The sequence below is a fragment of the Globicephala melas genome, chromosome 19 (genome assembly GCF_963455315.2).
Source record: "Globicephala melas chromosome 19, mGloMel1.2, whole genome shotgun sequence".
NCBI lineage: Eukaryota > Metazoa > Chordata > Mammalia > Artiodactyla > Delphinidae > Globicephala > Globicephala melas.
In genome coordinates, this window is record NC_083332.1 from 16778848 (window position 1) to 16795183 (window position 16336).

The following is a 16336-nucleotide window of genomic DNA, read 5'->3' on the forward strand; positions in this document are numbered from 1 at the left end:
CGGCATGTGGGATCTTCCCAGACCAGGGCTCGAACCCGTGTCCCCTACTACGTTGGCAGGCAGATTCTCAACCACTGCGCCACCAGGGAAGCCCTATACTTTCATTCTTGATATCAGTATTTGAGTCTTCTTTTTTTCCTTGTTTAGTCTTGCTAGGGGCTCATTAATTTTATGAAATTTTTCCAAGAACCAGCTCCTGGCTTTGATGATATTATATATATATTTTTGACTTGTTTCTATTTCCTTGATTTCTGCTTTAAATTTTTTCTTCCTTCTAGTACTTTGGGCTAATTTTCTTTCCTTTTTTTTAGCTTCTTAATAAGCTGGCAGCTTAGAGCACTGATTTTAAAATATTCTTGTTTTGGGGGCTTCCCTGGTGGTACAGTGGTTGAGAGTCCACCTGCCGATGCAGGGGACATGGGTTCGTGCCCCGGTCCGGGAAGATCCCACATGCTGCAGAGCGGCTGGGCCCGTGAGCCATGGCCGCTGAGCCTGTGCGTCCGGAGCCTGTGCTCCGCAACGGGAGAGGCCACAACAGTGAGAGGCCTGCGTACCGCAAAAAAAAAAAAAAAAAAAAATCTTGTTTTCTTATATATGTATTTAAAGGTATGAAATTTCCCCTAAGCAATGCTTAAGCTCCACTCACAAATTTTGATATGTTGTACTTTATGATCATTATATTTAAAAATATCTTATTTCTCCTATGATTTCTTCTTTAATTCATTAGTGATTTTTGTAAGTTTGCTCAATTTCTGTATTGAGCAAACAGAAATATACTATTTGTATATTTTTCAAGTTATCTTTATTAATTCCAAATTTAATTTCTTTGTGGTTTGAGAAGATACCACGTATGATTTCAATCCTTCTGAATTTAATGTAACTCATTTTATGGACCAGGATTTGATCTATCCCATTGATTGATCAATATTTACTTAAAAGAATCTACTTTCTGCAATTGTTGGTGTTGGTGTACTATTTTATAAAAGTTACATACACATCTAGGATTGTTACAGCTTCCTGATGTACTGTTATGAAGAATCCTTCTTTATCTTTGGCAGTACTCCTGATCTTTAAGCTGCTTTGTCTGATGTTAATTTTCCTAACATAGTTTTCTTGTTATCAGTGTTTGTAAGGTATGTCATGCCTTTTTCTGTTCTTTAACTTTCTGTCTTTTAATTCATCTCTTATAAACATCACATAGCCGGGTCTTTTTAAAAAAAATTCAGTTTGATGATCTCTGCTTTTTAACTGGAATGTTTAATTCCTTTATACATTACCAAAGTAGATATATTTATTTATTTATTTAGGCTATACCACGTGGCATGAGGGATTAGTTCCCTGACCAGGGATCAAACCTGTGCCCTCTGCAGTGGAGGCAGGGAGTCCTGACCAATGGACTGCCAGGAAATTGCCCCTAAGCAGATCTTTAACAATCCTTTGTCATCCTTAATGCATGAAACACCCTCCTGGTTTATGCTAACTTTATTTATTTATTTATTTTATTTTTGGCTGTGTCGGGTCTCAGGTACAACACATGGGATCTTCGTTGCAGCATGTGGGATCCTCTGCTGCAGTGTGGGCTCCTTGTTGCAGCGCGTGGGCTCCAGAGCATGTGGGCTCTGTAGTTGTGGCATGCGGGCTCTCTTGCTGTGGCCCGTGTGCTCAGTAGTTGCAGTGTGTGGGCTTAGTTGTCCTGCGGCATGTGAGATCTTAGGTCCCCGACCAGGGATCGAACCCATATCCCCTGCATTGGAAGGCAGATTCTTAACCACTGGACAACCAGGGAAGTCCCTATGCTAACTTTAAAGTTCATAAGCATGTTAAGTATTCATTTAACTCAGTGATTAAAAATTAACGTGTACAAAACACTAGAGACCTAAGAGAATCACTGTCCAATATGGTTCTGCTATTTAAGCAGCTAAAATGTACCCACTGGCTGAACCCATGTTCAGCCAATATGCCTCCATCTTGCCCACAAGAGTAGTATGAGACTTAGCATGTCATGGTTATTTTGATGCTTCAGTTTACTGTGAGATAATTAATTTTTCCTAATTAACATCAGTAATGACCTAATCTTTGCACATAAAAATTATTTGTGCATCAACTTAAAAAAAACAAAGTATGAGAGTATCTCTTTCTTCACAATCTTGCCAAAACAGAATATATTCAAACTTTTGGGTTTTTGTCAAATTGATAGTGAGAAATGGTGTCTTGGTGATGACTTAAGCTGTATATCTCTTATCATGAGCAAGATTTAAGCATCTTTCCATGTTTAAGCGCCATTTGTATTTATTTTTTTCTGAAAAAGGCGAAGTCAGCTTCTAATCTTTACAAATTTTTCTGTTGGATTGTAGAGCTTTATTTTTAGAAGCTCTTTAGATATTCAGGATATTAACCCTTCATGATATAAATTGCAAATAAAACTATGAAAATTAAAATAGAAAAAATTCCTCCCAAACAGCAATAGTGTAATCTTGATTTATTTAAACTTTCTCTTTACATCAGAATATTAGGCACAGAAAATGAAAACAAGAGGCTTAAATTAAAATCTGGCTTAATTTTACCAACACAAACTATATCTAAGTTAATTCCGTTTCTAAAAAACATCTGCCACCTTAATCAATGCTACAGTTTTCCTCCTCCTCGTTTAACTACTTCTAAATACTATATATAGTTCTCTAATTAGCCACTCCAAAAATTGTTCTGCCAGTATGAAAATCAAACAATCAAAAATAATCTGTCAGGGCTTCCCTGGTGGCACAGTGGTTGAGCGTCCGCCTGCCGATGCAGGGGACACGGGTTCGTGCCCCGGTCCGGGAAGATCGCACATGCCGCGGAGTGCCTGGGCCCGTGAGCCATGGCCGCTGAGCCTGCGCGTCCAGAGCCTGTGCTCCGCGACGGGAGAGGCCACAACAGTGAGAGGCCCGCATACCGCAAAGAAACAAACGAAAAAAATCTGTCACTGCAAAAATTAAGTCTACCCACATGGAAAGCACAAGCAAAACCTTCTACCTTTCTGACACCCAAAGAACACTAAACCAGCAACCTCCAATATCAAAATTAGATAAAAGCATTTATAAGGAATATATATTTCACCACCACAAAATACTTTGATTAGAGGAGCAGGATGTGAAGAATAGCAGAAGCAGTATTTATTATGTAGATACTTTGTGCTAGATACTGTTCAAATGCTTTATACATATTAAGTTATGCAAACTTCACAGTAATGTAGAAGGTAAGTACAATAATCCAAATGTTAGCTAACTATTCAACTTAGTGAAAGGAGTCTCAAAAGGATAATATAATTTGCAACTGTCCCTTATCTGAATCCTCAGAATAGGATTCTAACAGTTATAACTAACGTAGAGTATATCTTGATTAACATGTATAAGCAACATTGATCTTCACTTGACTAGGATTAGAAGGTACGTGGACCAAAGCTACCCTATTTCACCAATCCAACAATAAATCTGAAAGTAATTAAATATTTAAATTTTGATTAGGGATGAATGTCTGGGTTACAACCCACCCCCCAACAAAAATAAATAAATTTGAAAAATGTCAAACCTGTGTCAAAATTGAAAGAGGAGTACACTGAATATCAATATATTCCTCCATCTAGCTCACCAACTACTAACATCTTGCCACGCCTATTCCATTTCTTCATGTTGTGATATACACAATTCTCTTTTTCCTATATAGACTACAATCAGTTTGCCTCTTCACCCTTAAATACTTCAAAATTATCTCCCCAAAACAGACATTCTCTTATATGGTTAACCACAATACCATTACCACATCTAAGAAAATAAACAATAACACCATCCAACATTTAGTCCTTACTCAAAGTTCCTCAGTAGTCCTAAAACATTCTTTATTATCAACTTCTCCTAAAACTTGCGATCCAATCACATATTATATTTGGATGCTATGTCTCTTCAGTCTTCCCAAGTCTAAAACAGTCCCAGGACTTCCCTGGTGGCACAGAGGTTAAGAATCCGCCTGCCAACACAGGGAATATGGGTTCGAGCCCTGGTCCGGGAAGATCCCACATACCACGGAGCAACTAAGCCCGTGCGCCACAACTACTGAGCCTGCGCTCTAAAGCCCACTCGCCTAGACCCCGTGCTCCTTAACAAGAGAAGCTACTACAATGAGAAGCCTGCGCAACACAACGGAAGAGTAGCCCCCGCTCGCCGCAACTAAAGAAAGCCCATGCACAGCAACAAAGACCCAACACAGCCAAGAATAAATAATAAATTAATTAATTAAAATAAAATAAAATAAAGATCGAATGCAATTAAAAAAAAACCAGTCCCGCTGCCTCTGTTCTTTACAACATTGAATCCTTTGAAGAGCCTGGCATTCTGAATATATATCTCAATTTCTTCATGATTAGAGTCTGCATTTTCAGCAAGAATACCACAGAAGTGAAGTTGTTTACCCCCCTTCCCCCATATCATCACATCAGCAGACATATAATCATTAATTATGGCAATGCCAAACTTGACGACTTAATTAAGATGGTGACCATCAGATCTCTCCATTATAAAGGCACATTTTCTCCCTTTGGAATTAATAAGTAAACTGGGGGATGATACTTTTAAGATCATTTAAATATCCTGTTCCAACACCATTCACCCAATGATTTTAGCATCCACTGATAATCCTTGTTAATTATTTCACTAGAGATTACAAAATGGTGATTTTCTATGTCCACCACTCTTTCTATTTATTAGCTAGTGTTATTCTAAAAGCACTGTTTCCTCTTTTTCCTCTTCTTTTTAAAAGGGGCCTAGATCCCTTTTAGTGGGGAGAGGTATTTAGAAAGCAAGAACTGGGTTTATACACGTTCTTTGCTACTAGGTATCACTGCTTCCAGGCCCTTTCTATGAACAGAGTCAGGAAACAACCAGTTTTTAAAAAATGAGTTCACACCTATACCTCCAATTCACATTCACCACCATAGCGTTCTTCTTTACCTTTCCCCATTCCATATTTATATCTCCCTTCTCCAAGGTAAGAATACCATTTCTCAACAACATCAATATATTACTCATTTGCCCTATCCTATAATACATACAAAATAGTTTCAAAATTAACACCACCAATACCACTACCAATAATAAACCCTAAGTCAAGTTTTTTTTAATAGTTGTATTTATTCCTACAATATATCTTACTAAGAGTGTAAAAATTTACTTGAATTCTTATTTCTGTGTGGTTATGTTATCTGATATAGTTGTTTCTGTTTGTATTCATTCAATTTTTGGATTTACTTTTTTCCCATTGTTTTTTATTTTGTGAATAAGTAAAACATTTACATACTTGGAAAGTCACAACTATATAAAAAATATTCATAGAAAGGAATTAATTTTAACAAAACCTGTTAACATACTAATGAGTTTCAAGATAAACCTGAAACTGGATTTGTGATCAGTGAAATAAACTGATAAGTGATTATTTCAATGGAATTAAAAAAGATTAAGGGCTAGAGTTTGAGAGTTAAAACTCTTCTTTATTGTGGAAATTTCAGTAAAGGTGTACTTAAGAGCTAAAATGCACAACTATAAAAATAAACACAAAAAAATCTGATCTGATTATACCTAGCTTTTGTACATGATAACCTTTGTTCTCCAATCATAAACAGGACTGTTACTAGCCTAGCCCTCCTATATTTTCTCCTTATAGTGTTATATATTGATATTGCTCCCTAATAATGGCATTATCTCTACTTCCCTTTTTGAAAACCCACAATGTTGGAAAAAATGCTTATTTTAAATGGATATATCTTATGTAAATTTAAAATAACATTCAATAAAATTTGGTAATTGGATAGATCTAGATTTTTTTTTAATGTTAGCATTCTAAGAGACATTAAGGACATTAAAATAAAGTCTTTAAAATAATAGGCTACAAAAGGAACACCAAACAATATGTCTGAAAATTTGTGGTTTTATATATCTTTGTGGTAAAGACAGGGAAATATACAAAAAAGAAAGAAAAAAAAGGAAAAAAGCACAACATACCAACACCAACAGCCCCAAACTGCTGCCCGACTAATGAACTTGGACTGAATTGACTGTATGTTGGCATCCTGCCGAAAGGTCCATAGGAGCCCACTGACTGGAATGAAGAAGTAGATGAGCCTAGTGAAGACTGAAGAAGAGATCATGGGTTAATTTTCCAGGCTCTAAACAATATGTACATAATGGAAAGAAATTCAGATATTTACATTTTAAAGAAAACTATTAAATTACAACTACTAGACACAAAAGCAATTATAACAACTTGCAACATGCATTTAATGTTAAAACAGCTGAATAACCTGATTGCAGAATTTATATACATGTGTCAATTGTACGCAATGTGATTTATAAATGCTTTTTTCTACAATGAACTCCTCCTCTGAGTTCAGTTTTACAACAGATTTAGGAAAGAACCGAAGAAAAGTTACCCGAATAAGTAAACTAACTTTGCTTAAAGAAAAAATATGAGAAAAATCAAATTTCGTTATAGTACTAAGTTTCAGTCTGGTGGTGACATAAGTAAGACATCTCACTTTTGATTTTACTCTTATTTTCAATCACTTGAGGTATACTATTAAATTTATGGGAAAGAAATGCAGAAACAAACTATCCTGTACAAAACCACTTACTACTTACACTTTTAAATAGTTATTATTACGTTAAAGAGCACTTTATAAAAAGCTTCTTACTAAACCTAAAATACATATATATAAATATATTAATATGTATATATATACATTAATTTATCTTAACATAAAATGTTTGATAATATAAATATGAAGTGTACTAACAGCCACTAGGATACAAGTTCACTGATGGCAGAACCCTATCTGTATGTTTGCTGCTAGTATCAGACACATGGCAGGTATTCAATAAATACTACTGAACGAATGAATCAAAAGATCAAAAGCCAAAATTTACAGTGGTTGGAAGAAGTTTTTAAAAATCATTTTGAATTGTGCTCTCTAGGTTATTGTCATTCCATAAAACTGACTGATGAAATAAGTTGTTCTCTGGAGAGTTATCAAAAGATATGAGAGTCTGATAACATCGCTCTTTGGTGTAGGCAGCTATTTCTATGAGAATGTGTCTCCTCTCCCTCCATTTAAGAAGTTTGCACTTTCTCAGGATTCTTTCAGACTTAATTCGTCAAAAGTAAGACTTAAAAAGCAGGGGATAGGTAAGAGTAGAGAATTTCTCCAGTTTATGTTGCAAGAACCAAATTTTTTATTTCTTAAAAGGCTTATCTTATACTCAGAAAAATAGTAAGTAAATGTTAAAAGGTACTTTCTCTTTTTTTCCCCATTTTAATTTTATATAGTACTTAATATTTTCTTTAGAAGAGTTCATTAGGTATTTCCTTTTAATAGCTGGAAGGCACATTCTATGCAAGATAATATATATTTTAATAGTCAGTTTTGTGAAAACCTAAGATTTTTATCAGTCACAGCATAAAAAAGAGGAAGTTAAAAAAACCCAATAAGCATATTTTACTGCAAATGACCAAAGACTTTTGACAAGAAAAAAACTTGAGAAGAAAATGGATTCAGCAGAAAAACCACATGGGGGCCACAAAGTTTTTAATCATCTATGCCAGGAACTAAAAACACTCATGTTAACCTGCTTCCTCTGCTGCTATAGTAGAAATTCAGAGCTTCTATGTGCTTCCAATTAACATATAAACAGGTACTATAATGAACATCTTCTTTAATTCATAATTTACAATCTTTTAGACATCATGTGTTTCTGTTTTAAATAAAATACACAAATTTTATAATTCCTCGGGCTTCCCTGGTGGCACAGTCGTTAAGAATCCGCCTGCCAATGCAGGGGACATGGGTTCAATCCCTGGTCCGGGAAGATCCCACATGCCATGGAGCAACTAAGCTCATGCGCCACAACTACTGAAGCCTGTGCACCTACAGCCCGTGCTCTGCAACAAGAGAAGCCACAACAATGAGAAGCCCGTGCACCGTAACGAAGAGTAGCCCCCGCTCGCCGCAACTAGAGAAAGCCCGCGCACAGCAACGAAGACCCAACACAGACAAGAATAAAACCAAATAAATAAATTAACTCATTAAAAAAAACCTTCTCTTAATGAGAATACTTAGGATCGTCTTCTTTAATACTTCATTTGGGAATTGAACAACGTATCTGTACGTGTTAAAATCCTTTTATATTTTTGCATTGCATGTATACTATGTAACAAACATATCATATATAATGTGATTTAGCATTTTTTTCATTAAACTTAGTCATCTTACCTAAGAGTAGCCATCACCACCCTGGTTTGTAATATGATCCACATGTGAATAGTATAGTGGCATGGATCCTGGATTCTAGAGCCAGAATTCCTGGGTCTGTTCAAATTATGGGTCTACTTCAATTTCCTCACTTATAAAAATGAGGATTATAAAAATGAGAATAACTATAGTACCAAGCTGAGAGGGTGTTGTGAGGATTGTCCTATTATATGTGCAGTGCTTTGAATAGTGCTTCTTATAAAGTCAGATCTCAATAAATGTTAGCTATTTTAACCATTGTTGAAATCAGAAAGTATCTTATGATAAAAATTAATTCCTCAGCTATTTCTTAATCTATTTAGTCCCAACTTATTATCTAAAGAGAAAAACCTGGGTGAGAACATTATCCAGTTATTTTGGGTATCCAGGTAACTAGAAAACGGTAATAAGCTTATATGAACATTTAATCGAGAAAATTTAAAAAACAAAAACAAGGAGAGGCAAAATCCAAGGCTAGTTATGTGCATGAAATTTACTTGAACTCCAAGACAAATTTACTATGTTACCTGAACGATAGCTGGGTCCTGAGGCAAAGAACATTGTGGTTTTGGTGGCTCACAAACAGTGAGGTCTTTAATATCACTCCCACGGAATATAATGTATTCAAAGACTTCATCTCGAGGTGGTATTGGACGATCTGTTGGTCTGTCTTCTGTACCAAAGGACCGAACTGGTGAGAAAACAGAGGATATGAGATACATGTCTACTCACTGTATTCAGCTAGTGCCTCTTACAATGCACTGTTTCAAGTACTAAAGAGCAGTTCTTAAATGCCATCCATAAGAAAGTATTCATTAATTTGTAGCTAAGTAAATTTTTTTTCTTAAGTGGAAAACAGAGTGGGTTTTGCATAGAGCTAAATGTGTTCAATTTAAAAGACTATTGGCGGGGCGGCGGGGCTTCCCTGGTGGCGCAGTGGTTAAGAATCCGCCTGCCAATGCAAGGGACACGGGTTTGAGCCCTGGTCCGGGAAGATCCCACATGCTGCAGAGCAACTAAGTCCGTGCGCCATAACTACTGAGCCTGCGCTCTAGAGCCTGCGAGTCACAACTACTGAGCCCACGTGCCACAACTACTGAAGCCTGCACGTCTAGAACCCATGCTCCACAAGAGAAGCCACTGCAATGAGAAGCCTGCGCACCGCAACAAAGAGTAGCCCCCGCTCGCCGCAACTAGAAAGTCTGCACAGAGCAATGAAGACCTAATGCGGCCAAAAACAAATAAATAAAATAAATAAATTTATATATTAAAAAAAAAAAGAATCTGCCTGCCAATGCAGGGGACACGGGTTCGAGCCCTGGTCCGGGAAGATCCCACATGCTGCTCAGCAACTAAGCCCGTGCACCACAACTACCGAGCCTGTGCTCTACAGCCCGTGAGCCACAACTACTGAAGCCCGCGTGCCTAGAGCCCGTGCTCCACAAGAGAAGCCACCGCAATGAGAAGCCCACGCACGGCAACGAAGAGTAGCCCCCGCTCACTGCAACTAGAGGGAGCCCGCGCGCAGCGACAAAGACCCAACACAGCAAAAAAAAAAAAAGTTATCTTTAAAAAAAACAAACAAGACTATCGGTATTATGAGGTTGTGTTCTTCCTACATTTTTACTTACTTATATCTTTGGTGGTTGTGATAAGAGGAGGTGTTAAAAATGTCCTTCATTGTTATTTATTTTTAATGCCCTCATTCAGCAAAATAAAAAACTGGCAACATTTCGTGTGTGTGTGTGTGTGTGTGTGTGTGTGTGTGTGTGTGTGTGTGTGTGTGTGTGTGTGTGTGTGTGTGTGTGTGTGTGTGTGTGTGTGTGTGTGTGTGTGTGTGTGTGTGTGTGTAGTGAGTGAAGATGTGAAGATTTTCCCAATCTACAAAAATCCCAAAGTTTTGGAAATTGACCTTTGGGTTTAAGAGAAGAAAATGGAAAGAATATCCATCTTGGTGAATAGTACGTCCTCTAGAAGCCAAGGAAAGCAGCTGTCAAACTATTCAGCTCCATGGGATAGCCTGAAATGCCCTAGTTACCTAAAATATCTATCTCATAATTAAATCTGATTATTTTAACACTTAAGATAGCATTACTCAAAGGTGAACTGTGGACCACCTGCATCAGGGTAAGCTAGAAAGATCCTCAAATCCACTGACTCAAATCTTCTGGGAAGAGGGTATAGAAATCTGCATTTTAAACCAATTCCTCAAGAGTTTCTTATGAATACTAAAGTTTCAGGTTCACTATCTTAGGAGACTTCTGATGTTGATATCCCTATAGAAACTCCAAATAAGAAAGTTTTCAATATCAGATATTATTCATTTAAAGAGTGTCCTAGAGGAAGTAAACACCTTAACATTGTGCAAAGTTTTGAATGTATGCATTTTTCTGCAGAATTGATCCATAGCGAGATAGAAAATAAAGATTTCAGTTTAAATAATGCCTTTTTTTAAATCCTAAAAATTCTTTCTAGTACTTATGAGACTTCCAGGAAAGATGATGGCATGGTTGTAGGTTTGCAGAATATGCCTCCCTAAAAACTAAAGAAAATTAAAAAGTTTAAATCTCCTTAAACCAGGAAAATACCTCAAACCTATACCATAAAGCTTTATTAAAAACTATCATTCAGATACTGAATAAGTTAGTACAAACCAGAAGACCAAGTCCAGAATCCACATGTAGCATGCTGAGAAATTTTCCCAGGCACCCTCCAACCTGGTGGATGGGGACACAGATGTGATAAAGGAAAAGATGTAGGACGTCCTAGCTGAAGCATCCCTTCCTCTGGTGGCCGAACAATACTTTATCAGGGCGGGAGCAAGTGACAAGGTCCTACATCTTGTCCTTTAACCAAAAGGAAGGCCAAAAAGAATTAGAAAAAGCAAAACTAATAAAATTACAAGTAGGCCAATCTCACTCCTAAACTTAGCACCACCACTATCGCCACCATACAACGCTTTATAAAGTCCCAGACCTCCAAAGTAACAGATTAGCTCATCCTGAAGCTGCAGGCAGGTGGGGTGGGGTTAAAGGTCTTCCATCTATTTACAAAACCAAAGAGACGCTCTACTAGGCTTTCTAAGGCATAACAAAACCATTCAAACTATACCCATGTAGTCAAAAGAAAGATGAAAAATCCATTCAGGATTAATATTTATCACAGGAAACAGAAGAAAATTTCAGAAAGAACTGCTTTACATTCTCAAGAAAAATAAAACTCTTATGATCAAAATGATACTGAAAAGAAAAGGTAGCATAGTTAAGGAAAGAAAAAATAGACAAGGCAAATATAACAGCAGAACTAATAAAACATATCAACAATAAGCAGAACAGTCTCTGAGAAAGACAACAGAACAAATAAGAGAAAATATAACTAAAGATATAACAAGCATCCTGACATAAAGACCTAAATTTGATCAAGTTTCACTGTACTTCCAGGAAAAAAAAAATTAGTGCACTATAAGCCATACAGACTTATCCTTTGCTACATCAAAATAAAGAACTCACAGAAACAGTGCCATCAAAAAATAAGAGATGGACAACAAATCCATTTAAGCACATAAATATATGTGACAATTTACTAAGGCGCTAGAATAGAATGTAAATTTAATAGTTCTGAAAAAGACTACAAAGTTACAAAGTGTTGCAAAAATTAGGATGGTACCTATTTCACACAGTATTCTAACAAAAATTGGGAGATGAAAATGATAAGAAGCAGAGGAAACACAAAAGGAAATTTATAAATTAATACTCATCTTTTATAGTAGGAGTCATCTCATAAAATTTGGGGGGAAGTTGATAAATTAACATATGTAGGCTTAAAAATTTGTTATTTGCAGTCCTAAAGGTAACCAACAATAGAGTTGAAAACTAAAGGCATACTTTCCAAAATATGGTATGAAGAAAACCGTTACCGGGCTCCCCTGGTGGTGCAGTGGTTAAGAATCTGCCGCCAATGCAGGGGACACGGGTTCGAGCCCTGGTCCAGGAAGATCCCACATGCCGCGGAACAACTAAACCCATGCGCCACAACTACTGAGCCTGAGCTCTAGAGCCCGCAAGCCACAACTACTGAGCCCTCGTGCCACAACAACTGCAGCCCGCGTGCCTAGAGTCCGTGCTCCTCCACAAGAGAATCCACTGCTATGAGAAGCCCACGCACCGCAATGAAGAGTAGCCCCCGCTCACCGCAACTAGAGAAAGCCAGCGCAGCAACAAAGATCAATGCAGCCAAAAATAAATAAATAAAAATAAAAGTTCCCTTAAAAAAAAAAAGGTACCATACAGCAAAAGAGGGAAAATGAAAAAGTGTGAAAACAGAGACTATGAGTTTGAGAAACAGGCTCTAATGATGGAAACCGATTTGATCAGATTTAATGTTTTCAACAGACAGTTCTTGTAGCATTATAAAGAATAAGTTAATTAGAAGAGCAATCAGAAGGGAACACATGTCTGGAAGATAACAACAAATGAGAGGTGGTGAAGGTTGAAACCTGGACATTGAGAATAGAAAGAGAGAAGGCCGGACAAACACAGAAAAGGTAGAAAATTACTAGTACTATTCTGCTACAAAACATTTCAATACATGAATTAGCTCATGTGCAACTGGTTAGTAAGGGAATTATGTCAGTACAGTCAAAAATCACATTGTTTCATCCCTAAGTTTTTTAACCTGTTATTTTTATTTATTTATTGCACTTTAGGGGGCAGCAGCTAAACACAGAAAGCCACAGAGTAACAGTATATGATGCCCAATCACCCCAAGTTTCCTCTTGGCTCAATTTGGCTATGTAATCAGTCTTATAAGTGCTTATTGCATGGTTCTGCATGGTTCTCCCTGATCCTGATGCACTCTTTCATTGTCTCCAACAGCAGATTCAACACTTTTTTATACTTTCTTCCATCAGGCTACCTTACATTTTTTTCTTTCAAGCTGGTAGATGACTTCATTGTTAGGTATACTTCACCAGCATTTTTGTTAACGCTATCATTTCCATTCATTTTCTTTTTCTTCTTTTCTTTTTTTTTTTGGCCACACCACTTGGCTTGCAGGATCTTAGGTCCCGGACCAGGGATTGAACCTGGGCCCCAGCAGTGAAAGCGCCAAGTCCTAACTAACCACTGGACTGCCAGGGAATTCCCTATTTTTCTTAATTGTGGTTAAGAATACATAACATGAGATCTACCCTCTTAACAAAATTTTAAGTGTACATCACAGTATTGTTAATTATAAACAGAGCTCTACAACTTTACCACCTTGCTTAACGGAAACTTTATACCCACTGAACCACAGTGTATCATTTCCTCCTACCCGTAGCCCCTGGCAACCACTATCCTCCAGTATATTTTCTTCTGTAGCTTGGAAAATAAAATCAAAAAGGAAGCAGAGGGCCAGTTTGGAAATTACTGGGCAAGTGCTGGTGAAAAGGTACCTAAAGAAGGAGGTCAAAATATAACATTATTTATCAAATGTAATTTCTTACTTAGAGTTCTACAACTCTGTCCACTTTTTTTCAAAATAAACTGCTATATTATTTGTTACATCAAATAATATATTTGATATACAATAATATATTGTATATTAGGTAAATATACAGTAACATTAAACATGCTATGTATGAGGCAGATTATAAAACTATTATTTTCAAAAGATTACAACTATCTGAAATTAAAACATATATGTGAGTGACATCATGGAAAATGGTAGAGTAGGAAGATCCAGGAATTGGTCCCTCCACCCAAACAACTATTGGGCTGGCAAACAGTCTGAATTAACCTTTGTGGAACTATGGAATCTAGTCAAATGCCTGTAGCATCCAAGGGAGCACCTAATGAAGAAAGAGGCAGTAACCTTTGGTGAATTCTGGCATTTTGCAGAGTGGCTGGCTATTACCATTCATCATCTCCCATCTCTGTCAAGGGCAGCTGTGGGGACAGTGGCCCATGTTTCTGGTGCAGCTTGCTGATGCCAGGTGGGCAACAGGGATCCTGTCCTCCAAAAAATTAGGGTTGTATGACATGATCTGCCTGAAAATTCACTGAGGGCCCAGCACAGAGGCTGGCCATTGTTTCAACCCTCAAGGGCAGGGCACAAGTGGCTTCTCTAGTAGTGCTGGTGAAGGCATTTAGAAGAGTTAGCATATCCTTTCCCCCCTCAACAACAGCAGAATGTACTTTATTCTAAATTGCACATGGAACATTTTTCAGGACAGACCAAATTTTAGGCCAAAACCAACTCTCAATAAATTGAAAAGGATTGAATTTTATGAAGTATTCTCTGACCACAGTGGAATGAAGCTAGAAATTAATAATAGAAGGGAAACTGGAAAATTCACAAGTACGTGTAAATTAAACTGACTCTTAAAGAACCAATAAGTCAAAGAAGAAATCACTAGGGAAATTAAGAAAAATCTGAAGACAATTGGAAAAGAAAATACCACCTGCCAAAATCAGGGGATGTAGAGAATGCCATACTCAAGCAGGAAATTTATAAATGCTACACTAAAAGAATCTCAAATGATCTTTATTAAGAAACTAGAAAAAGAACAAACTAAACCCAAATCCAGCAGAAGGAAGGAAGGAAATTATACTGGATTAGGGATGAGATGAACAACATAGAGAACAGAAAAACAGAATCATCTTTGAAAAGATCAACAAAATAGACAAACCTTTAGCTAGACTAGACTGACTAAAGAAAAAGATGAGCAGATGTAAATAACTAAAATCAGATGAAAGCAAGGACATTACTACCAACTTTATAGAGATTAAAAGACTCAGAGAATACTACAGACAACGTATGCCAACGTATGCCAACAAAATAGATAAACTAGACAAAAAAGAAAAATTCCCAGAAACATACAAATTACCAAAACTGACTCAAGAAGAAATAGAAAATCTCAACAGGTCTTAACAGGTCCAACAAGAGACTGGACCAGTAATCAAAAACCTCCAAAGAACCAGGTCCAGTTTCACTGGTGAATTTTACTAAACATTTTAACATCAATCCTACTCAAACCTCTCCAAAGAAACAGAAGAAAAGGGAACACTTCCTAACACATTCTATTAGGCCAGCATTACCCTGACACCAAGGACAGACAAAGATACTGTAAGAAAACTACAGACCAATATCTCTTATGAATACAGACACAAAAACCCTCAACAAAATACTGGCAGACTGAATTCAACAGTACATTAAAAGGACTATAAACCATGACCAACTGGGATTTTATTCTAAGAATGCAAGGGTGGTTTAACACACAAAAAAATTCAATGTAATATGCCACATTAATAGACCAAGGTAGGGGGGAACCCCACAGGTTTACTGCAATAGATGCAGGAAAAGCGGTTGTTAAATTTAACACCCTTTCATGGTAAAAATACTTAGCAAACTAGGAAAGGAAGAAAACTTACTTTACATGATAAAGGGCATATATGAAAAACCCACAGTTTACATCACATTCAGTGGTGAAAGACAGAAAACATTCCCCTAAGAACAGAAACAAGACAAGGATGTCCACTTTCACCACTGCTATTCAACAATGTACTAGAAGACTTAGCCAGCACAATTAGGCAAGAAAAAGAAAAAAAAGGCATCCAAATAAGAAAGAAGTAAAACTCTTTTTGCAGATGACACAATTCCCAAATATAGAAAAGTCCATAAAATCTATTTTTTAAAAAACTACTAGAGCTAATAAATGAAGTCAGCAAAGTTACAGGTACAACATCAGCACAAAAATCAGTCGTGTTTCTACCTACCAACAATGACCAATCCAAAAAGGAAACTAAGAAAACAATCCCACTTACAACAGCATCCAAAGGAATTTCTAAGAATAAATTTAACCAAGGAGGTAAAAAACTTGTACACTAACAATTACAAAATGTTGCTGAAAGAAACTGAAGACCTAAATAAATGGAAAGTCATCCCAGGTTCATGGATTGGAAGACTTAAGATTACAATGCTCCCCAAAGTGATCTACAGATTCAGTGCAGTCTCTATCAAAATTACAATGGCCTTCCCCCTTCC

The 16336-nt window shown here is 36.9% G+C and overlaps 1 protein-coding gene across 6 annotated transcripts in view; it reads right to left on the minus strand.

Moving 5' to 3' along the window:
• LSM14A (LSM14A mRNA processing body assembly factor) overlaps positions 1-16336 on the minus strand; it is a 56016-nt gene that overhangs the window by 21560 nt on the left and 18120 nt on the right. For all 6 annotated transcript variants that reach the window (XM_030874433.3, XM_060288422.2, XM_030874437.3 and 3 more), the window contains exons 2-3: positions 8839-9002; positions 6030-6159 (exon numbers count right to left, since the gene is read on the minus strand). In XM_030874433.3, coding sequence (XP_030730293.1) covers positions 6030-6159; positions 8839-9002 — 294 coding nt within the window. The remainder of the gene's footprint in view (positions 1-6029; positions 6160-8838; positions 9003-16336) is intronic.